Source organism: Camellia sinensis, chromosome 4, assembly GCF_055761805.1.
Source record: "Camellia sinensis isolate YWXY chromosome 4, ASM5576180v1, whole genome shotgun sequence".
Lineage (NCBI taxonomy): Eukaryota > Viridiplantae > Streptophyta > Magnoliopsida > Ericales > Theaceae > Camellia > Camellia sinensis.
This window is the reverse complement of record NC_138964.1, coordinates 56,267,474-56,291,747: the sequence shown is the minus strand read 5'-3', so window position 1 is coordinate 56,291,747 and position 24,274 is coordinate 56,267,474. Positions and strand designations below refer to the sequence as shown.

Genomic DNA, 24,274 nt, shown 5'->3' with positions numbered 1-24,274 from the left:
TTGAATTCGAGGTGTTGACGCCCCAAAATCACCAAACGGCGTCGGTTTAGCACGAAACTTGGCACACACGACCACCTAGGCACGAGAGAGTTGTGGGAGAAGATGGGGCTCCAATCGGGTTCCCGGTTTGGGAGTTAGAGTCAGATTTCAGTCTAGGCAAACTAGTTCCTCAAGAAACTTGAATTCGAGGTGTTGATGCCCCAAAGTCATCAAACGGCGTCGGTTTAGCACGAAACTTGGCGTACACGATGGCGTAGGCACGAGAGACTTGTTGGAGAAGACGGGGCTGAAATCGGGTTCCCAGTTTGGGAGTTAGAGTCGGATTTTGGCTAGGTGGTCGTGTGTGCCAAGTTTTGTGCTAAACCGACGCCGTTTGGTGATTTTGGGGCGTTAACACCTCGAATTCAAGTTTCTTAATAAACTAGTTTGCCTAAAGTGAAATCCGGATCTAACTCCAAAACAGGGAACCCGATTGGAGTCCCGTCTTCTCCCACAAGTTTCTCGTGCCTAGGCAGTCGTGTGTGCCAAGTTTTGTGCTAAACTAACGCCGTTTGGTGATTTTGGGGCGTCAACACCTCGAATTCAAGTTTCTTAAGGAACTAGTTTGCCTAGACCGAAATCCGACTCTAACTCCCAAACCGGGAACCCGATTCGAGCCCAGTCTTCTCCCACAAGTCTCTCGTGCCTACGTGGTCGTGTGTGCCAAGTTTCGTGCTAAATCGACACCGTTTGGTGATTTTGCGGCGTCAACACCTCGAATTCAAGTTTCTTAAAGAACTAGTTTGCCTAGACCGAAATCCGACTCTAACTCCCAAATCAGGAACCCGATTAGAGTCCCGTCTTCTCCCACAAGTATCTCGTGCTTAGGCAGTCGTGTGTGCCAAGTTTCATGCTAAACCGACGTTGTTTGGTGATTTTGGGGCATTAACAGCTCAAATTCAAGTTCCTTAAGGAACTAGTTTGCCTAAAGTGAAATCCGGCTCTAACTCCCAATCCGGGAACCCGATTCGAGTCCCATCATCTCCCACAAGTCTCTCATGCTTAGGCGGTCGTGTGTGCCAAGTTTCGTGCTAAACCGACGTCGTTTGGTGATTTTGGGACGTTAATACCTCGAATTCAAGTTTCTTAAGGAACTAGTTTGCTTAGACCGAAATCCGACTCTAACTCCCAAACCAAGAACCCGATTGGAGTCCCGTCTTCTCCCACAAGTCTCTCATGCTTAGGCGGTCTTGTGTGCCAAGTTTCATGCTAAACCAACGCCGTTTGGTGATTTTGGGGCTTTAACACCTCAAATTCAAGTTCCTTAAGGAACTAGTTTGCCTAAAGTGAAATTCGGCTCTAACTCCTAATCCGGGAACCCGATTCGAGTCCCGTCTTCTCCCACAAGTTTCTCGTGCTTAGGCGGTCGTGTGTGCCATGTTTCGTGCTAAACCGATGCCGTTTGGTGATTTTGGGGCGTCAACACCTCGAATTCAAGTTTCTTAAGAAACTAGTTTGCCTCGACCGAAATCCGACTCTAACTCCCAAACTGGGAACCCGATTGGAGTCCCGTCTTCTCCCACAAGTCTCTCGTGCTTAGGCGGTCTTGTGTGCCAAGTTTCGTGCTAAACTGACGTCGTTTGGTGATTTTGGGGCGTTAACACCTCAAATTCAAATTCCTTAAGGAACTAGTTTGCCTAAAGTGAAATCTGGCTCTAACTCCCAATCCGAGAACCCAATTCGAGTCCCGTCTTCTCCCACAAGTCTCTTATGCTTAGGCGGTCATGTGTGCCAAGTTTCGTGCTAAACCGATGCCGTTTAGTGATTTTGGGGCGTCAACACCTCGAATTCAAGTTTCTTAAGGAACTAGTTTGCCTAAAGTGAAATCCGGCTCTAACTCCCAATCCGGAAACCCGATTCGAGTCTCGTCCTCTCCCACAAGTCTCTCGTGCCTAGGCGGTCATGTGTGCCAAGTTTCCTGCTAAATCTGGCTCTAACTCCCAATCCGGGAACCCGATTTGAGTCCCGTCTTCTCCCACAAGTCTCTTAACTTAGAATGTAAAGAATGCAAAGATACATTTTAGCTTAGAATGCAGAGATACATTTTATACCTGATCTTCTGGTGGTGGTGTGTATGGATTCTCGTCTTCTGCAGATTCCCTAAATGCCCAATGGCCACTCGATGCATCAGGAACCTTTGATGGTCAATGCGTAATGTGTTAATCATATTCGAATTTTATACATATTGTTGTGTGAAAATTGAACTATCAAACAATTTAATTTATATCGAACCTGTCTGTTGGGATCCACACTCGCCCTCTGTAACACAAAGGCCATCATCTCAACTCTCATCTGCTGTAAATATGTAGAGAACTCTGCTCGCAGCTCCTCCATCAACTCATCCATTAGCTCTGCACGAACCTGCTGGGTGATCTGAACAATAGTCAATGGCTGGGGTGTTGACTGTGATGGCCCAGCACCATCTGTATACACCGCTCTCCGAGGCACAGTTCTCCCGTATATGCGACAATATCCATGTCCGTCATGACCTATCAACTCATGAAAAATGGCATTCCTAGCCTCCAAAGTCCGACAATCCTCTGGTAGCATAGAGAGTTGACGATTAAACTCATCCTGTATTGAATAAGACATACAAGTATATGCCAAATTAAGATGGTTGACACACAAAAAATAAAAAATAAACTTTAAATACAATCAAAGGTGTTTGGAAACTACCAAGGTCTGGATAACCTCTGGGTCATCTGCTCTACGTGTCATAAGCCAAACATTCATCTTATTAGTAGCCTCCCCCTTATTGGTCATCTATATTTTTTCAAAAATATGAAAATTAGAATCCAAATGATTTGCAAATATACAATGTTTATTTATATACAAAAATAAAACAATAAAATATAAACCTCATGCCGTATCTGAGCGAAAGTAGTACGCCCTGTGGTATGAGCTATGTCGTGAGCTCACCGATTTTTAGCATTCCTAGTTGCAATTTTCTATAACAGGTTCAACAAACGTAAGTGTATAAATATGATTTGTATGTTTACATATCATACATATAACTTATTTGTATACCTCAGCATTGGAAGTACGCCAATACTCCACAAGTTCTTCTCACTGGCTTGGCACAATGTGCAAAGGAACATCATCCTTCAAATTAGGATCATAACTTCTAGGCTTGAAATACTTAGCCTTAATCTTGTTCTTGTGATCCTTCCATATGTTGTTGCAGTTTTTCATGCAGATTGGCTTGTACTCCTCTGGACATATATTCAAATTGTCCTATAAAACACAATTTCAAAGTTTAAATAATAATAACACAATTTTGGAATTCAAATTTTTGGACAAAAATATACTTTTACCTTCACATCCTTCCAAATAGCATCAACAATATCATCAGGCACATTGTTCCAGTCAAGAAAAGTAAAAGGAACAATGTTACCATTCCGCACAATAATGCCAAGTTGAGTAGTTAACTTAGCCACGTTATCCCCTATTGGGCAGTAATTTTCATCAAATTGTATGTCCAGCTTTGTACCAGTACCCCACTCCCTAATGCCCTTGGCACATCCTCTACCACGCCTAGTTGAGGTTGATGAAGAACTAACATGACCTGCGAGATACAATAATAATAAACAATATGCAATGATAATAAACAAATGCAAATTTAAATAATGTGAATACAAATTGAATTCTTATACCTGAGGTGGGCTGTCAAGAAATCCAAGGGTCTGCAAAATACAATGAGAATAAATAAGTTATATATAATGAGAATAAATAAATGTATGTTTAAATAATTTTCATACAAATCAAAGCAAATTTATATACCTGTGGATGGCTCATAAGCTGATGACTCTAGTCAGGATGATAGCTGTTGTGGTGCCACTGATGGTGGACGCACCGATGGTAGGCGTGGAGGCTGAGTACATGGTGGCTGTTGTGGTGCCACTGATGGTGGTCGATGCGGTGGTACTAATGGCCCCTCTGATGGTGGTCGCTGGGATGCCTCCTCTAATGGTGGTACCAGTAATAGTGGTCACTGCGATGGCTGGTTAGATGGTGGTGGCACTAATGGCCCCTCCGATGGTGGCCGATGTGATGCCTCCTATGATGGTGGTGCTACTAATGTCATGTTATGTAGCACATCAGACATCATGCGCCGGGGATGATCAGGCTTCCTCTTCCTTCCCATAATAATCTGCAAGCAATATAACATTAATTGACATTATAAACATAGACAATGGTTTGTCATCAACTATAATATGACATTAATTGTGCTAATACAATTACAAAGACAAAGTAAATTAAGAAACTGATGATTAACTACAACTTGGCCTTAATTGAATTACTGATGTTGATTAAATATCAGCCTATTTGAACATCAACTATTTCCCCTTCTGCGACTTCCCTCACCTAACCAACTTCTTCATCACGAAGCATTATATTTTCTTCTAATTATTGGCTCATATATGGCTCGATTTGTGGATCAGTCGAACTCATATCAAATAAACCTCTTTGAGACATCTTCACCACCACTTGCCAGTCTGGTTGTAACGAGTCTGCAACATACCAAACTTGCTCTGCTTGGAACGCCAAGATGAAAGGTTCATTGGTATTTCGAACATCTCAGTACAACAAATGATTGAAGTTCACCAACGTGAAATTGAAGACATCTTCTTTCTTTCCGTGAATGTTGTCAATCCAATCACACTTAAACAACACATGTTTTTCTCATTGGAATATCGAATCTCAACAATATCTGTCAATTGCCCATAATAGTACACAGAACCCACACGAGGATTCTTGTCTTTTCGACTAGCATAACTTATGGTATCTGCCTTCAAAGTTACACCACAATTTTGTGTGGCTCGACGATCATCCATGGCCTTTACTCGATACCGAAACCCATTCAGTATATACCCGTTGAACCTCCTTGCCAGGTTATGAGGACCATTTGCCAATAGAATAATCTCTTCAGAAAATATGACATCAGTAGTCCTTCGCAAAGTTTGGACCTATTTAAAACGAAAATGTAAAATTTAAAATGTAGTTCGACTTAAGTAACTAGAATCTATAGACTTAAATACATACATGTTCCTTGAACCAAATGTGAAAAGTTTCAAAATGTTCACGCCGAAGCTGATGACCATCGACACGAGGCATTTTGAGCTTAAGTACTTCAAGGTGTTTGCTGTGTAGATTGAAAATTTATCAATACAAAAAATTTGGTTGAAAATTCAATAAAACATAATAAAATATTGAGTGAGTGACTTAACCTACTTTATGAATGGTTGAACCGCGCTTGTATTGAATAAGATGTACCGATGAGGTTGTACCCAAGAAGTATTATCAAGATAAAAGCTTGTGTTTTCACCAATAGCATGACCCAGATTATCAGCACCACTATAGTTCCGCACGGGTCGAGTTGATTTGGTTTCCACATCATTGAGATATTGTGCACAAAAATTCATGCATTCTTCCATAAGATATCCTTTAGCAATTGATCCTTCTAGATGAGCTCTATTACGCACGTATTGCTTCAAAGTAAGAAGATACCTCTCAATTGGATACATCCATCAAAATTGAATCGCTCCACACAATAATGCTTCATCAGCTAAATGTATAGGCAAGTGCTCCATTATATCAAACAAACTCAGAGGAAATATTTTCTCTAGATGACAAAGTGTTACAGCGATACGATCTTGAATATATTGCAAATCCGTCGCATGATTCACTTTGGAACAAAATTGTCTAAAGAAATTGCTCAATTCAATCAAGGGTTCAATTACATTCTTCGGTAACGATCTTCGAATAGCCAATGAAATAAGTTGTTGCATTAGAATATGACTATCGTGGCTCTTAAGACCCCCAATACTTCTATCGTGTGGGCGCACACGACGTGATATATTGGATGAATACCCATCGGGAACTCTTACTTCTTTCAACACTTTCAAGAACAAATCTTTCTCATCCTTAGTCATCATGAATTGTGTTGGTGGTAAATAGGCTTTATTCGACCCTCTTAACTGCAAATGTAGGGGTTTTTTAATATTCATATCTTGTAAATCACGCCGAGCATTAACACCATCCTTCGATTTTCCTACAACCCCTAATATTGTCCACAACACATTGTCACAAACATTCTTCTCTATATGCATCACATCGAGGTTGTGTCTTATTAGATTGTGCTCCCAATATGGCAGTTCGAAAAAGATACTCTTTTTCTTCCAGCTATGGGTGCGATGTCCAGCTTTCTCCTTCTCTACCTGTCTCCTATGCCTCTCCTTAAGGTCATCCCTCTTGTATTGGGTTAAAATACCCTCAAATTCTAATTAATTTTGGTTTGAGTCTGACTTCCCGACTACCATCAAATGATACTTTATCCTTCCGGAATTTATGGCCAGTAGGTAAAAATCTACGATGACCCAAGTATGATTGTTTCCTACTATGCTTCAACCAACACGATGTAGTTTCCTTATTGCAACAAGGACATGCATATTTGCCTTTAGTGCTCCATCCTGACAAGTTTACATATGCAGGAAAATCACTAATTGTCCACAGTAAAGCTGCATGCATTTGAAACATTTGATTTGTTGATGCATCAAATGAAATCAAATGTTGACACACCCTCATTCCATAGTTCTTTCAACTCCTCAATAAACGGTTGCATATACACATCAATCTTGTCACCAGGTCCTTTCGGGCCGTCAATAAGCACGGATAAAATTAGAAATGGTTGCTTCATGCACATCCATGGCTGTAAATTGTATGGAATGAGCACAACAGGCCAAGTGCTATGAACTATGTTCATCGTCCTGAATGGGTTAAAACCATCAGATGCTAAGCCAAGCCTTACACTTCGGCAATCATTACTAAAGTCAATATTCCGACGGTCAAAATCTTTCCATGCAAGGGAGTCAGCAGAATGCCTAAAGACACCATCATCAGTTCGTTCCTCTGCATGTCATCTCATTAACTTGGCCGTCTTGGATGACATAAACAACCTCTGCAACCTTGGCTTTAAAGGAAAATACCTCATCTGTTTTGCAGCTATTCGTTTGCCACCTTTGTTAGGACCATTTGAACCATCATCACCATTTGATTTCCATCTAGAACTGTTGCATATGACACATTTATCAAGATTGACGTCCTCGTTTCGAAACAACATGCAACTGTTGGGACATGCATCCCACGTCTCATACGTGAATCCCAAATCTATTGTGACCTTTTGAGCTTTATAATATGAGTCCGGGAGTTTCACACCCAACGGGAACGCCTCATTCAATACTCAAGCAACATGTCAACAAACTTGTCTGTCCACTGATTAAGCACCTTCAAATGTAGAAGTCGAACAATGAATGACAAAGATGTGAACTTCTAACAACCCGGATACAATTCACTTTGTGCATCTTGAAGAAGTTTGAAATACTTTGCAGTCTCTGCATTTGGACCGAGCTGGGGTTCAGATGCATGGGGATTAGGCCCCTGTGGTTCACTACCTTCAACACTTGTACCAGCATGTGGATTTCCCATAGCCTCTTGTATCATTCCAATCATATCATCCCCAATGTCTAAATTAGCTAATGTTTCATTCTTTCAATTACCATGCAGAGATACGTAAGATTCTCCACGATTAATCCAATGTTTGTATTTTTTTAAAAAACCATTCAAAATCAGATGCTCCCGTACACCCTCTTGTACAAGATGGTATCGATTCTCACACTTCCTACACGGACAACTGATCATCGAACCTTCAACCCTATTGGTGTAAGCAAACACAAGGAATTCATCAATCCCATTAATGTATTCGCTCGACATCCTATTTGGCAAATCAATCCAACTCTTATCCATCATCTAAACACATCCACAAAAATATCTCATCAAAGTAACTCTAAATATAATACCTACGTATTACACCTCATTTCTCAAAACAAGTAGTACACTTCCATGTCATAGCAATGAATATAGCTATCCATTAAATTTTAAGGATCTAAAATGAATTGATTTGAGACGGAATATGAAGATCATATTCATTTTGACTCCTTAAGTTTAAAAAACTTTTGAGTAAGACACTTAGTTCTAAAACATACGACAAGTTTTGACATGAATAAGACACTTTAGTTCTAAAAAAAACGACACTTAGTTCAAAACATAGTGCAAGCACCATGTTATTCTATCATACTAGAGCCTTGTAGGCAAGCACTTGGTTTTCTAATTTTAACACTATTTGTAATTGAAATTGCTACTATTTTCAATTATTAAACTTTGGTCCTTGTTGTCTTCACGAGGAGAATACATATATGACCAAAAAGAGCACTACCTTGACTTTAAGATATGTTTTGAGCACTACCTTGACAGTAGAAGATCAATTAATAGACATTTGCCATAAAAACAACAAAAGTCATGCAAAATGATGTACTCCATCCTATTCCTCAATAATTTGATCACTTTGTCATATTACATATCAATAATTGTTATAAAAAAAAAAAAAAAAACTAAAATCCTAATTTTTTTTATTTATATAGTTCTAACGTTTTTCTGTATTTTCTAAAATAAACAAATCACAAATACACAAAATCACAATTTAACAATATAACTTGCAATATAGAATTAAAAGATCATTTAGAATTATGCTCAATTCCGTAACCTCTCCTATGGAATGATCATTTGCTTACAATTGGTAAATTATGATTTTATTCACAATGTATTTTTCATTACTTTTCATTAAAGTCAATTTTTGTCTTACTATAGTGCCAAATGCTATAATTTGATAATTCTTTTTTAATGGGAGTATTTGGGAAGAAGGTTGGACTAAAATAATCCATTAAAAGACAAAATAGATTAAAACAGTTAATAAAATAAAATGTCACATTCAACTCATAATCATTTCATTTTTTCACTCACAACCATCAAATCAATTATTAAAAAAAGTCAACCAACTTCTCAAACACAATTATTTTAGACAGGTTAAAATAGTCAAAAACTCAAATAATCAACTAAAATAGTCAACTTCCCAAATAAGGCAATTATAACATGCTATTTATTTTATATTTGTCACAAATGCTAAATGAAAATTCCAATTTTGGGGGCTAGCTATTTGGTCCAACAATATCAATCACCAAAATCTACCCACTCTTGGTAGTTGTTAGCCAGCTGCTTGGTCTCCTATGCCTATTTACATTATTATTCACACCTATTTTGTCCTCTCTCAAGATAGTTACTTAGGCATCAAAGAAAATAATCAAAAAGGTCTTTGAATTGTATTGAGGTAAAACAATTGCTTGCTAGCTAGGATGTGAATATCCCTGTTGTTGTTAATCACTGTGGTTTAATTGGTGGTTGGTTGTAGAATACACCATGGCAAAGTTTAACACCCTTTCACACTTTTTAAATAGAAAAGCAGAAAATGTCTAGAAATTTATCCAAAATATTAATATGTAGTATGGATTATATGAAATTTCAAAGATTGAAAAACACATGAAAGATAATAATTAAGAGTCGAGATTTCTCCTAGAGTTGTTTTAAAATAATTTTTTATATGACTAGAATTTAGTTATACAAAAATTGAGAATAAAATAATCTTTTCAACTTATAATTCTCAAACCTTAAACCCTGCTACATTTGTCATTTCACCTTCACCTCCCATAAAAATAAAAATAAAAATGAGTTCAACCTCTATTTTTAGAGATCCCACCATTTCAACTTATGGTGAAAGCTGTGTTTTTTTGAGGTTTTAATCATTATTGTAAAAAAAAAATTTGCATTTTTCAAGGTAAATTCTAGTGAAATAGTACATGTCCCTTAATTTGTTCTGAATCTATTCCAACCACCTGAGAAATTTAAATTCTCAGCTCAAATGTGTCTTATTCAAATACAAACCAATAAAATAAACCTGAATTACATTGATTCATAGAAATAGATTGAAAATTCTCAAGAAAGAAAGAACGAAATGAAATGGGGTTTTGAGAATGTGAACAGATACCTGAACGAAGTTGAAGTTGAAGTTGAAGTTGAAGTTGAGTCCTCAGAGAAGAGTCAGTAGAAGCACCATTGTTGCGATTGGCATTGTTTCGAAGCTTCCAAGAATGGGTTTTGAGCATGTAGAGAGAGGTTCGATTGGAGGGGTCGCCGGAGCCGAAGAACTTCGCCGGAGAAGAAGCTGTGAAAGCTGGGTTGAAGATGGCTGGCGGTGGCTGATAGGCGAATGGGTTTTGAGCGATGTCGAAGACTTAGGGATTTCGATCTAAATGATTCAAAGATTTAGGGATTTCAAAGATTTAGGAATTTCTATCGAAATGATCGAGCGCCAAAAATTGGGGAGAGCAGGGAAAATTTTTGTTATTACTTTTTTGCGACGGTAAATTTTACACCATCGCAAATGGTAAATAAATATTGTTAAAACCGGCGCCGTTTTGATAATGGTATTTTGCGACGGACATTTGCCGTCGCAAATTGTCCACTATTTGCGACAGTAACCTTCTGCCGTCTCAAAAAATTTATTTTCTGCGACGGTGAAAAACGCCGTCGCTAATACTCTCGTATTATCACACTCCCGGTGTAGTTTCATTACCGACGGTACAACTGTCGTCGCTAAAGATCTTTATTTGCGACGGGTTAATCTGCCGTCGCAAAAGGTCATTTTTTGCGACGGGGAACGCACCGTCGCAAAAGGTTCCGTGTTTTATACCTCATTTTCTTGTAGTGGGTATTCCAACATTTTAAGTCTAATTTCCACTACAATTTATAAGGATTTTAAAAATTAAGTTTTTTTCGTTTCCGAAAATGAAATTTTTGTTGCAAAAAATAAAAATATTAGAAGACTAATATCAGTCGTCATGTGAGAATTAGGATCCCCTCCTCGAGTTTTATACTTGACTTCCTACTTGTTAGGTTATTGGGCCCACTTTTAGGGCCAATTTCGATGATCCAAACCGTTGATATTTTAAGATTTGTTGAGTATATCGTACATGTAAAAAATCAAGTTAATCGGATATCAGAAAGCATGTGTTCGGAAAATTGTTCATTAAATTTTTTAAAAAAATGATTTTTAGCTCGATGATTCGAACACATACTTTCTAATATCTTATCAATTTGATTTTTTATAGGTATGATATGCTCAATAAATCTTAAAATGTAAATGGTTTGGATCATCGAAATTAAGCCTAAAAGTGGGCCCAGTAACCTAACTAGTAGGAAGTCAAGTAGGAAACTCAATAAGAGGATCCTGATTCGTCATGTAAGTCATTACGAAAATGCCATCTCAAAAGGTCAAGAATAAAACCTATATCAACAAAATTTTGAAAATGTCACTAACAAATGTTCTTTTAACTACAAAATAATTTCATGCAAAAAGGCAATGGCGGAGCCAGTTAAGGATTAGGGAGGTCACGTGCCCCCCTGAACTTTTGATAATTACTACCCTATATATAAATATTATATATTATTTATCCCTCCTTAAATCATGTAAAATTCTTTATATTTTTACAATTTTAAAAATGTTCTATTATATTCTCTTTCTCATTTTTGTACACTCTTAGCCAACAGGTCAAGGAACTGAATCAATTGATAATTTATTTTTTATTATGAAATTTGTTTAGTTGGATATTTCTTTTTATTAATTAGTTAAGTTGATAGTGTTGAACTTATTAATTATAAATTTAGTCATTTGTTTGTCGCTGTTGTTGAGTTAATAGAATTTAGTTGTTGATTATGGATTTATAAGTCATGTTGATATAAATCTCATGATATTGTAATATCTTACCGATTGAAAAATAATAAATAAAAAAGTGTATATAAGTTTAATAATATCTTGTTATTACTTATTACAGGGAGAAAAAAAATTTAATGTTGTGATTAATGTGTGTCCCTTTACTTTGAATTTCTGGCTATGATACTATAAAAAAGTTACTCCCTTCATCCCAAAATATTAGTCCCTTATTCCATTTTTCATTGTTCCAAACAATTATAGTCTCTTTTCAAAAATCAAGAACTAAAATAATATGAATTTCCTATTTTACCATTCTTTTAAATTCATTAACAATACAAAAAGTACAATTATGACAATTGATATTCCCTAAAAAAATGTACTTCAAAGGGTAATTTTGGAACAGAGGGAGTACATAAAAAAGTTAAATTCTCCCAAAAAGACTATTATTTTGGAACAGATGGAGTATATCTTTTTAGATGGAATTTTTAGTTTCAAAATGATAGTAATTCATTACTAAATATTTAATTTTATTGCTAAAAATACAATAATGACATTTTTTACAACTGAAATATTTTTCCTTAAGTGATTTTATTTATAAATTTTTGACTCCAAAACCTTAATTTCTTATAGTGTGATTTCTTAAATTCCATGACTCACAAAATATATTTCTTGTTAACTAATATAATAAGAGCAACAAAGTTGGTCTAGGCTATAGTAGGAATTTTCACAGTAAAAAAATTAAAAAATAATAATAAAAATATAATATCAAGAGGCTAGATTTTTGTTCTGGGTTCCCCTCCCTCCTATCCTAGACCTCTCATTAATTTCTTGGCTCTTTTTATTGAACAAAACTTGGTCTTGAAAGTGTAATGAGGCTTGGTGAACAAGATAAGGTGTTGAGAGTGTCCAAGTTGAAAGATCATATCAGCAATTGTAGGCATTGCTCTGTTACCCTCACACATGTATATTTGCATTTCATGTAGAATATATTCTTATGACACCTGTGTTTTCAAAATGCACCAAGTCTGATTTGTGTTTGTAGATGAGTATTTCAATGGTCATAGGATGTTTGTCCAACATAAATTGGCTAGTCTGCGTATTTTCAAAGGTAACAGATTGCTAAGGTATTTATGAGGATTAATCACCAGCAAGTGACTACCAAGCAATCAATTGCCATCAACAGAGATCGATTGCCAACAAGCGCTAAAATGTTATTTTTATTCCAGATTGAAGCAATCACTTTGATCGATTGCAGGAAAAGGGCTAATTTGGTATGTTTTAGGTTATTAATCTCGTTCTCCTATATAGGACCCTAATTTGTCATTAGCATTTGAGTTTCTTATTTTTAGTAGTTCTGAGAGTTTTGAGTATTCTCCAATCTTTGTATGTCTAGAAAAATTTCCTTGGAGTGCTTTTACAAAAACTTTCACACTATGTACTATACTGCATCATCTTGACATCTTGTCATCATTTAGGTAAACAAAACTTTTAGGCCATGTTTGTTTGGGTGGACATGAGCTTGGGATTGGACTAATAGTCCAATAAAATTATTAATCCAATGTTTGGTTAAACAATTGAAGTATGGACTAATTATTTTAAACTTGACTACTAGTTAAGATAGGATACATAATCCAACGGATTCTTAATCCTAGGACTATTAGTCATGGGAATGTTAATCCAGTCCGCCTAAACAAACATGACCTTAGGGTGCTCTTATGGTGTGCAACCCGTTAAGGTTGCACACCATATGCAACCAACACAAAATGTGTAAGTGAAAGGTGTAAACATAAAACAGGACAGTAAACAGAAAGGCGTAAATGTAAGGTGTAAGTTGCACACTTAAGAAAAGTCCAACTTTTATTATAAAGATCAAAGCGTAGAGTTTCGTGGTGACCTAGTAAAGTCAAGGAGGTTAATTGCACCAAGGATCCTCTAGAGTGAAATTTTCCTAAAGTTTCCTAGAGTGCTATATTGTGTGGTTGAGATTTACTGGCAAGTCACATCAGAAAAATTGATGTGACTTGTCAGTAAATCTCAACCATACAATGTAGCACTCTAGGAAACTTTAGGGAAAAATCACTCTAGAGGATCCTTGCTCGGTTAATTGAGTCGAGCTGAGCTCGTAGAGTATTGAGAGGATTTCAAAGTTATTTGAATTAGGGTATGGTTATAATTCCTCTACTTGCCAACTTTCAATTTGTTTAGTGGATTAATTGAGGTGTCGGGATTGTAATTTTTATTCCATAAGACGGTTTTTTCATAAGATTTTTGCGTAAAATCAGTGAATCAGTTAATTACTATTTATTTTATACTTTATTTTTTCACTCTTGATCTGAAATTCAGTTTGTTAATTGACCAATAATTTTTAAAAACAAATTATTTTCTAGTGATAAGCCTATTCTGCATTTCTAAGCATAATTTTCACCGACTCCAATATTTCAGAGAGAATCCATGTCAATATAATAGGAGTCCACAAAGCTACAATTTTAATAGAAAGCAATTGATATGGGTGCACTTAATCCCATCATGATTGGTTAATTGATTATTGATTATTGATTAATCCAAACCAAAACCATTCCCTCTACTATTTTTCTCATCAAAAAGTTGTTACATAATATTTAACAAATGGGGTAATACCATATCACCTACTTTCTATGATTCTATCCTTAATTAATCTAAGCCTTCTCAGATTCCAACAATTATTTTATACATATAACAAACAACTAGAGAGTTGGTCTTATTGGTCTTGTGATGAATGAAAAATTATTTTTTGCTATTAGGCAGTGTCCCTGTACCTTGATATTGATTGGTTAAACCCTATAGAAATAATTTAACCAGTGTCAAATAATAAATTGTGTAAAATAATATTTCAAAAGTATTAAATAATCACTTTGTAATAAATATGTGTTCTTACAAGTCACAGTCCAATTCATGGAGCCCATCAAAAAGGCCCTTTAAACCAAAATGATATTCATTGACTGATAAAAATGATATTCATTGACTGATTTGTACCCATTTTGTTTTAATTTTTTTTGAAGTTATTTTTACTGACTAGGAATCCCAATATAGAGTCATATTAGATACTTGTAATTATCTGTAAATCATCTTATCCTATGTTGGATTGAGTTAGGATTATAAGGAGAAACTAATAGTCCAGACTTTGGCTTAATCCTCCAATTTATATCTCACCCTCTATACAGGATTAATAGTCCATCATTAGTGAGATATCATATCCGGATTGATTGTTAGTCCGTACTTCAACTATATAACCAAATATTATATTAATAATTTTGTTGGACTATTAATCCAATTCCCACCTCATATCCATCCAAACGAACATGGGAGAAGTTAAACTTAGAATCATTGAATTTGCGGCCCATTCAAAGATTCCTTGTGCAAATTGACTTATTTGAATGAAAATGTTAGCTTTTATTTAGGGGAACTTACCATTTAATGTCACTTCAAAAAATTTATTACACATTTATAAATAAAAAAAAAATCAATTAATTATTAATGTTTGTAAAATTTATAATTAATTTGTAATTTCTTTTAAATTATTGATATTCTCTTGTTATTTGTATCCTCTGTTACATGTCCAGAGATTTTCATTTGATTGTGTGATTAAAATATACAATTTTTTAGTTCGTAACACTTATTGCGTTGGGAACACTTGGGATGGGTAGGGACCATACAAAATTCTGCTATTATCCTTTTGCTCTTTAAAAGGACATCTCCAGATCTTTAATTAATATGAAAGCTTTTAAGAGTTGACTCAAACATTAATCTTTAATGCTCTCTCTCTCTCTCTCTCCATTGTGTTACTGGATTTGTATAATATATGTTGAGGGTTCTTCAATTTCTTGCTGTAATTTTGACATTCTTAATGAATTGTTTATAAGTTTTTATTTTATTTTGTTTTATTTGTATGGGATCCATTTATTTTTCTGAAGGATATAGTTTAAAATTGTTAAATCCATACATTTTTTTATCTAAAAAAGCTAGGTTCTCATAATTAGGAATCCATAATTTACCATTGTATGTGTGGTAAAAATTAAATTAATTAAGTGTGAGATTTACGAGTGAAATAAATTTAAACTATTAATTTTTTTTTTTAGATAAATAATTCTGAATTTATAGTCTTGCTGCTTTTTATCAATTCACAACCTATTTTCATTAGTGTAGCTCAACTATTTAAGGTCACTTGTTGTTTGAAATGACCTAAATAAGTACACTTTTTGTCTTTTTATGAAAAGATGTGCAGAAAAGTAGACAGGTGATGTGATGGAAAAAAGATAAAAAGATGAATTATTTTTTAGTTGCCAAAGTTGGCTTAAGACCATCTCCAACCCTGAACTAAATCTGGCATCAAATTTAAAATTTGGTGAAAAAAGTACTTTTTCATGCTCCAACGATTTCACCAAATTGATATCAAATCGAGATTTCACCAAACGTTTCACCAAAATGAGGACAGGCTCCGCATTTCATCAAAATACTGTGCATGACTGTTGGGGGAGACCAACCGGTCGACCACCAAAATGTTCAAACAGTTCCAAAAAAAAGGTCAAACAGTTGAAAAAAAAAAAAAAAAATTTTTGCCTTACCGGTCGACCAGCCGGTGGACCGGCCGGTCGACCACTAAAAGGTTCAAAAAGTTCAAAAAAAAAAAATTGGCTTAACCAGTCGACCAACCGGTTATTCCGGCACAAATTTGATGAAAATCAACCGTTGGAGCATTCAACATCAGATTGAGGAAAAAGTCATTTTTTTATTCAGATTTGATGAAAACTTTGATTCAGAGTTAGAGATGCTCAAAATAGATCTCAAAGAAATTATTATTGCCAAAGGTTCTAACTTTTCAATAGTCTAATAATAAAAAGCATCATGTGGATGTTTAATTTAAAATCTCCAAAAGCCTTGTTCCTCTATAACTTAATATAACAAGAGGGTGTGAATTTACACTATTATACTATGGTGATAGCTATTATTTACTTTTAGATTTTACTGAAATTCTCTGGCTGGCTAGTATCATCATTTAAATATTAGGCTGGCTAGTATCATCATTTAAATATTATAGAGGAGGAAGGAAGTGCTCTCTGGGAATAGCAAAACGTAGATGCAACTTGTAAGGGTAACTATGCAAAGTAGGTAGTTTTTTTTTATTTTTCATTTCATGTTTCTGCCCTTGTACTTTGTAAGAATTTGTAGTGCATTATTGTATTCTTTAATCTTCTTAGAAATATCTTATCCTTTTTCTTTTATCTATTTTCTATCATGATGTACTTACATACATGCAAAGAAAATAGCAAAAGTCAAGGCGTCAAAGAAAATATAATCATTGTAATTAGTATATGAGATTGGATTATCGGCAAAGAAACGTATATATATTTTTTTTGGTACTAATTTAGATGTAAATGTTTGTATAAAATAATTCTAAATTCTCACAAGTTGAAAACTTAAAAGAAGTCTAACCCAATAATAATAATAATAATAATAATAATAATAATAATAATAATAATAATTTGGATATAAAGGTGTAGGTCATTGCCTTGACATTCATATATATAGTAATGAAAAGCATATGAATATATATATATATATATATATATATATATATATATATATATATATATATATATTTATAATTTGAGCTAGAGAAAAGAAGGTAATTTGCTAATCATCATTCAAACATTCTGTGACTTTGCATTCCACCTAGAAAGGGTGATACAATTCTTCAAAATCAATCAATGATATGTCTTCCTTCTAATGGAAAATCTATTTCTTAGGTAGACCTTATGGAATTACATTCAAGATTGAATGAGAAGTTGAAGGAAAAAAGAGAAATTGACGAATTTTATTTGCTTTTCCAAAAATAAAATAAAAAAATAACACGAAAGGGAGGAACATATTTTTTTGCCCTGTTAAAAATTACAGAAATTAAAGGTTCAATTTGGCATCATTTTTGTTTTCTATGTTTTCAAAAACAAAAACAATGAAGATTTCAAAATTAAACATATCTTTCATATTATTCTATTTATGGATAAAAACATTTTAGAAAATTCAATTTGGTGTTTTCTAAAAGGTAAATTAATTCAAAAATATTTCTTGAAAACATTTTTTAGAAATAATTAATTTACCAAACCATTTAAAACCAAAAATGTACCAAAGAGGCCAACTTTTCTCCTAAGGCATAAGTAAAGTAAATTTACTTTTACCCTTTGTTAATATTTCTATCACTGTGATTAGCTAGGATTGTGTCATATAATTGTGGTAGAATAGATTACTTTTATGTGATGGTTTTAGGATTAGCATGAATGTGTAGTGTAATATGTGGAGTGAGGTGTAAAGAGAGTCTCTCACCTAAAGGAAAGTGGGAATGTGATTGGTACGAGACAAGGACATATACCTACATCTTTTGGCCTTGTTAAGGAGCTTTGCTCAAAATGTTATAAAAATAAATAAATAAATTAGAAAAATCTACCTTCAATAGCCTATCTTTCAGGTATTCATTCATATGCTGAAATAATTTTAAATAGAAATAAAATAATTATTCTTTAGCTTCTTAATGTAATAACTATTTTCTTAAATTAGTTAATGATAGCTCTCTCGGACATTTCTTTTCTTTTTACAAGTTTGGTAATAAGTTATTTTAGTCAAAAAGTCACTACTAAAGAGTTAACTATTCTCTCATTAGTCAAAAAGTCACTACTAAGAAGTTAACTATTCTCTCACTACTTTTATGCACGTAATTTCGTTAAATGTTAAAAAGCTAAGTAAAATAACTAGTTTCCAAAACAACACACAAAACTACATATTCTAACAAAATGAATAATTTATTCTAACTTCTATTCTAATGAACTAAACAATGTATGAATCTTAGTCATGCAACTCATATTCAGTGCAATCCCATAACGGACTCAAATCATGTCAAGAGAGAAACAAACTAGGAATTTGTTTCCGTTTGAAATCTCTTTAGCAGTAAAAGCATATTACTGAGCTAAGAAAGTGAAACCATGATGCATTCTATGGACACAAGAATTTACTATCAGAGGCATTGTTGTCTAAATATAACTTTGATTATTAGTGTTAGAAAAAAAGGGATTCGCCTTGTTTTTTGATATTAACTGGTTTCAAAATAGGTTTTTGTCATAATTCATATATATACAACCTAGGCCCTTAGACCGTTGGGGTGGCTCAAAAAGGTCCAAGCTTATGACTTAGACATTCCAACGGACAATAGGAAAGGTCAGGTCTGCTAGAGTAGGATGAGCATAGCAACCCACCTTGGAGGTTAGAGGGTTGACCTAATTGAGTTAATCGGAAAGACTTGCTTTGATCTAATCCTACTATCATGGTCAGCTAGTCGGGAAGGTTCATCATCATAACCTAAACGAGAGCACGAGGTTTATGATTAGTGGGATAAGGACATGTGGCACGATATAGGGTGGTCCTTTCCATTTGCAGCCGTCCCTAGACAACCGAACGGTGTATCACATAGCCTTAACTGACTGGAATGATGGTAGACTATATGGCACTCCCTGATTGAAGGAAAGAATAACAGAATTATTCTCTTCACATGGAGCGTAACCGTGAGAGACAAGTCTGTAACATCCCGAGATAAATGCAACATACCATCCAAAACTATAAATAAATAACATTGTGAATCAGAGTATAATGTCCTTCTATTACATGAGATCTGACTGTACAAGAGGGTGATAATGTGATGAAAGCTAAACAGGTAATCATATGCCCTAAGGGCTTACATCTATCCAAGTCAAGGTTTGGGTACAACAAAAGTGAGTCATAAACTCAATATAAATAAAACCCTAGACTTGTACAAAAATTAAATACAAAATAACAAATTTGAGCTCTCAGCTCCCACTACAACAAAAGTAACCTATGGTGACGAAAACTAGTGAAGAAAATCAGATTCGTCACTAAATAAAAATAATTCGTGAGGAATTTATAAATTTTGTCACATATAATAAAAAAATGAAAATGATAGGTGACAAAATTTATTTTCGTCAATAAATACTTCATTTTAAGTGAGGAAAAATTAAGTTTCGTCACCAAAAATTTTCCCGCTACTTTTTTTTGGTGGCGCCAAAATTTTGGGACTTTTGGTGAGAAAAAAATTTGTCACTAATTATAAAATTATTTGTGAGGAATATATTTTCGTCACCAAAACATTTTAATATTTTTGATATCTTTTAGTGAGGAAATAATATTGTCACCAATTTTGGTGGGAAATTTTTGATATATTGAGGGGCAATTAAAAAAGACATAGGGTATTAATTTTTTTTTACCCCTTTTCTGTTTATCATCTCTATCTCTCTCTCTCTCTCTCAAAATAGGGTATTTATTTGTCTTACCTCTTGCTCCTCCACCACGCCGATCACCATTGTCGCCTCTATTAGCCTTGTCGATCGTCGCCGCCACTAGTAGCCTTGTCGGTAACCGCCACATCTTCTTCACTCGGTGATTTGGTACGTGATTTCTCTTTGCTCTTTTTGTAGTGTCTCTTTCTCTTATTCTCTGTATTGGTATGGTGACGAAAATTAGTAAAGAAAACAAATTTCGTCACTAAATAAGAATAATCCATGAGGAATTATAAATTTTGTCACGTATAATAAAAATATAAAAATAATAGGTGACGAAATTTATTTCCGCCAATAAATACTTACTTTTAGGTGAGAAAAAAAAAGTTTCGTCACCTAAATTTTTCGCACTAATTTTTTTTGATGGTGTCAGAATTTTGAAACTTTTGGTGAGATTTTTTTTTTCAACAATTAAAAAATTATTAATGAGTAATATATTTGCGTCACTAATAATTTTTTTTTTTTTTTTTTGAAAAAATTGATTTTAAATATTTTAAGACCATTTGGTGAGAAATGTATTTTTATCACTAGTATTTTTTAATATTTTTAGGCCTTTTAGTGAGAAAATTGTTTTGTCACTAATTTTGAAAGAAGAATTTTGACATATTAAGTATTAATGAAAAAAAATAATCTATTATTTTTCCCTTCCTTTTTTTTTTTTTTTTTGAGATCAGTTTTCCTAAATTATTTTTCCCTCCTTTCTTTCTTTCTTTTTTTTTTTTTTTTTTTTGGTGATCAGTTTTCGTATATCTCTATCTGTGTCTCCCTCTCAAAACAAAACACAAGGGCTGAGTGTTTTGTTTATTGACGAATCAGTTTTCAATCTGTATCTCTCCCCTCTCTCCCTCTCCCTCTCCCTCTCCCTCTCACTCTCAAAACACAAGTCCCTTCAGTGTGTTCTTCTCCGGCGCCCCTTCAGTGTGTTCTTCTCCAACGCCGCTGCCAAAGTCCCTGTTCTTCTCCTTTACTGCTTTGTGGTCTCTTCCATCAGGTATGGGTCCTCTTTCTCTCTCTCCCTCTCTCTCTCTCACTTAATTTCTCTATTTTTCAATTAATGTTTTCCCTAATTTTCAAAATTAATGTTTTCCCTAATTTTTGAAATTAATTTTCAGAATTAATGCTGTATTTAATCCATGTAAATAATCCATGGAAGACCATGTAACTTCGTGTGCCTAATTTATAGTCATGGAAGACCAATTCTTCCTTTCTTCAATTTTCTCATCAGTCAAACAGCATTCAATAAAAGAAATACAAGGTATAAGTTTACAGTTTCTGGTTTGAGCTTATTGAGTTAGACCATTGAAATCTGTACCCATTCAAAAAGAAATTTCATCGGTATTCAGTGGAATTGCCCATGTCATCATTTAAAGAGCCCAAGAGGATTATTGATTATAGACCAATAAGTTTCTGCTTCTCATTCCCAAATAACATAATGGAGCAATGTTAAAAGAATTTGTGTTGGGAACTTATATTTTCTAACTTGAGTTTAATAAAAGCTTGTGTGATCTGTCTAATGTTTTTATTCTAATAATTACATGAAATTTCTTCAACTAAACTGTATAAAGCTTCTTCACCAAGACATTTTTTGGTTTCTGTTGGTAGAGTTAGACTGTATATTTGTGGTGTTGTAAACTAGGAAAATCTTCAAATGTGTTATATTTGTCTGTTGAAACAAATATAGATTGAAATTAAATTTATCATCCTTGTACATGCCTGATCCTTGTACATGCTTGGAATGATTGAAAAATTTAAAAATAAAAATAAATAACTGAATAATGTGTTGTTTTGTACCCATTCCATGATTTATACGTTTCTTTAGGATAAGTTTGAGAGATTCATTTCAGTTTGAATGCAGAGCTTTCTCCAGTCTTTATCTCTGCTCATTTTCTTCTTGGTCTTTCTCTATCTCCTCTTTTTTCTTTTTTGTCGTTGAAGTGGAATAATGTTGTTTAGAACTACTCCACGGAAATTGCAGAGTGTAGACTCTAGAGGATCCGAACATGTTCTACACAACTGATAAGAACCAAATTCTACAACCACAATGTGATTAGCTCAAGTTAGGTACTTCTCATGATATTATTTGAGGTGCGCGTAAACTAGTCCGGACATTGGTCATAAATATATATATATATATATATATATATATATATATATATATATATATATATATATATATATATATATATATATATATAATGGCTTTATTAGGTGATAATGTTAGGCTAGCACTCTAAATGATGTACTGTTTATTTGTCAATACTTTGGATTGTGTTAGAACATTTTCACAGGAAAATAAAGAAGAAAGAAAGAAAGAAAAAAAAAAGAGGGGGGGGGGGAGTGGAACATTTTCTTAGGAAAATAAAGAAGAAAGAAAAAAAAAGGGGAGGGGGGGAGGGGGGAGGGGAGTATATCAACTATAATATATCAGTGATAATTGAACCTTTATTGTTGGGTGCTTCAAGTTCCAACCATATAAGAACCCATGAATGCATGTGAGCTGCACATGGATTTAGTTTGTTAATTTCTGCTTCTGTTAGGCATGTTCATAGCCCATCTTCTAGTAGGTAATCCATGTCCATGGCACTACTAGTTCAAGCTGCTTGTTTGCTGCTACCCATTTGCCTTGATTTCCTGGATGTGCTAACTGCTAGATGTAGGAAAATAGGTCTTTAGTTGGTCCTTATACTTATTTTTGGATGTCCTGTCTTTGGTGGGGTTGCTTGGCTGCTGCTATGGTTGGTTAGGCCTGCTGTTTGGCTGCTGTGGTGTTGCTTTTGGCTGCTGCTTTGGCATCCCTGAAGAGGTGCCAGCAGGACCTGCAAAGAAGCTCATTACAGGAAATAAGTAGCAGCTTCAACCAATAAGCACCCACAGCCTAAGGAGACTTGCAAGAGTCGTAAGTCCAAGCATACAAGATTCAGACAACATTGCCAATTGTTGCCCACCCACTTCAACGAGCGGTGAGGCCAGTTGAGTTCACTAGAAGAATGGGTGATAATGAAGTAGGAGGAGTCGATTTCTATCAAAAATTTATACCATTTCTAGAAAAGCATTGGTGACATGTATGCTTTCATTCTCCGTCACTCATGTAATTGGTGTTTACTTCATTTCAGTGGGTGTGGATCTCCCAATTAGCAGCTTAAAAAGAGCTATGCTCTTTGTTTTTGTTGCTAAGAATCTAGGAGTGTCGTGTCCTATATATATTAACTTTTTTTTTAATTTTATATTTTTTATATTTAAATTTCATTGCAGATCTATACATGGCTCTTGATGTAAAGTTTTGACCTTTGAGTGTACAGGGTTCACACCTTTTAAGGTGGATTCTTTTTTTTCAATAAATTTTTTACTTGTCAAGCAAAATTATGAAAAAGGTGTCTGATTGCCTAGTCACTAATGTATGCATTTTAATTTCCTTGAAAGTATGCATTTGGGTTCTGATTATTCTGAACTTGAACTGTGGTCTCTATCTATACTTCATGATTGTGCGTTAAAGTGTGCTTAAGTAATTTAAAGATCATAACCTAAGGATACAGTTGAGGTCCCTTGTTAGGTTGTTTGATGTGAACACATTTTTATTACTTCTGTCCCACCAATTTAGAATCTCAAAGTTGACTCTCATTGTCCTGTATTAATATCTCTTTGTGTCCATGTTGCTTTATTTGGAATAGAAAGGTGTCTATATGCATTATGGTAAACAGTCTAATTGAACTTTTCTTTTCCCAAAACCTCTCCATTTAGATTAAGATTTATTGTTGTTTGTGTAGTAGACTAATACCGAACTAGGATGAGGATAGTTTGTGATAGCCCCATTATCCTCTAAAATCCTGGTAAAGAGGACATGTAGGGAAGAGGAATTTATAATATCAGTGTTTATTATTTCTCATCTCCCTTTGGAATTATGAGTAATTCGTTTTTCAACCTAGAAGTAAATGAATAGGAACTTGTATGAGATGTATTTAAGAAGAGAAAGATGGGAGTCTCAATACTAAAATTCTTGCACTATTTTGCTAGCATGCTTTCATATTAGGAGCATGAAATTGTGACATGTGGACACTTTTGAACTCTGTAAAAGACAAGCACTAGAAGGCCTCTTGTGATTATTGCTGCCCATTTGCCTTGATTTCTTGGATGTGCTAACAGCTGGATGTAGGAAAATAGGTCTTTAGTTGGTCCTTATACTTATTTTTGGATGTCCTGTCTT

General features: G+C 34.5%; 1 protein-coding gene across 1 annotated transcript in view; it reads left to right on the top strand.

Moving 5' to 3' along the window:
- The window catches only part of LOC145823777 (uncharacterized), a 39,929-nt gene extending 24,548 nt beyond the window's left edge, over positions 1 to 15,381 (top strand). The window contains exon 4 of the mRNA XM_082923297.1: positions 15,341 to 15,381. Within this exon, the coding sequence (XP_082779423.1) occupies positions 15,341 to 15,381 (41 nt within the window). The remainder of the gene's footprint in view (positions 1 to 15,340) is intronic.
- Positions 15,382 to 24,274: the final 8,893 nt, after the last annotated feature.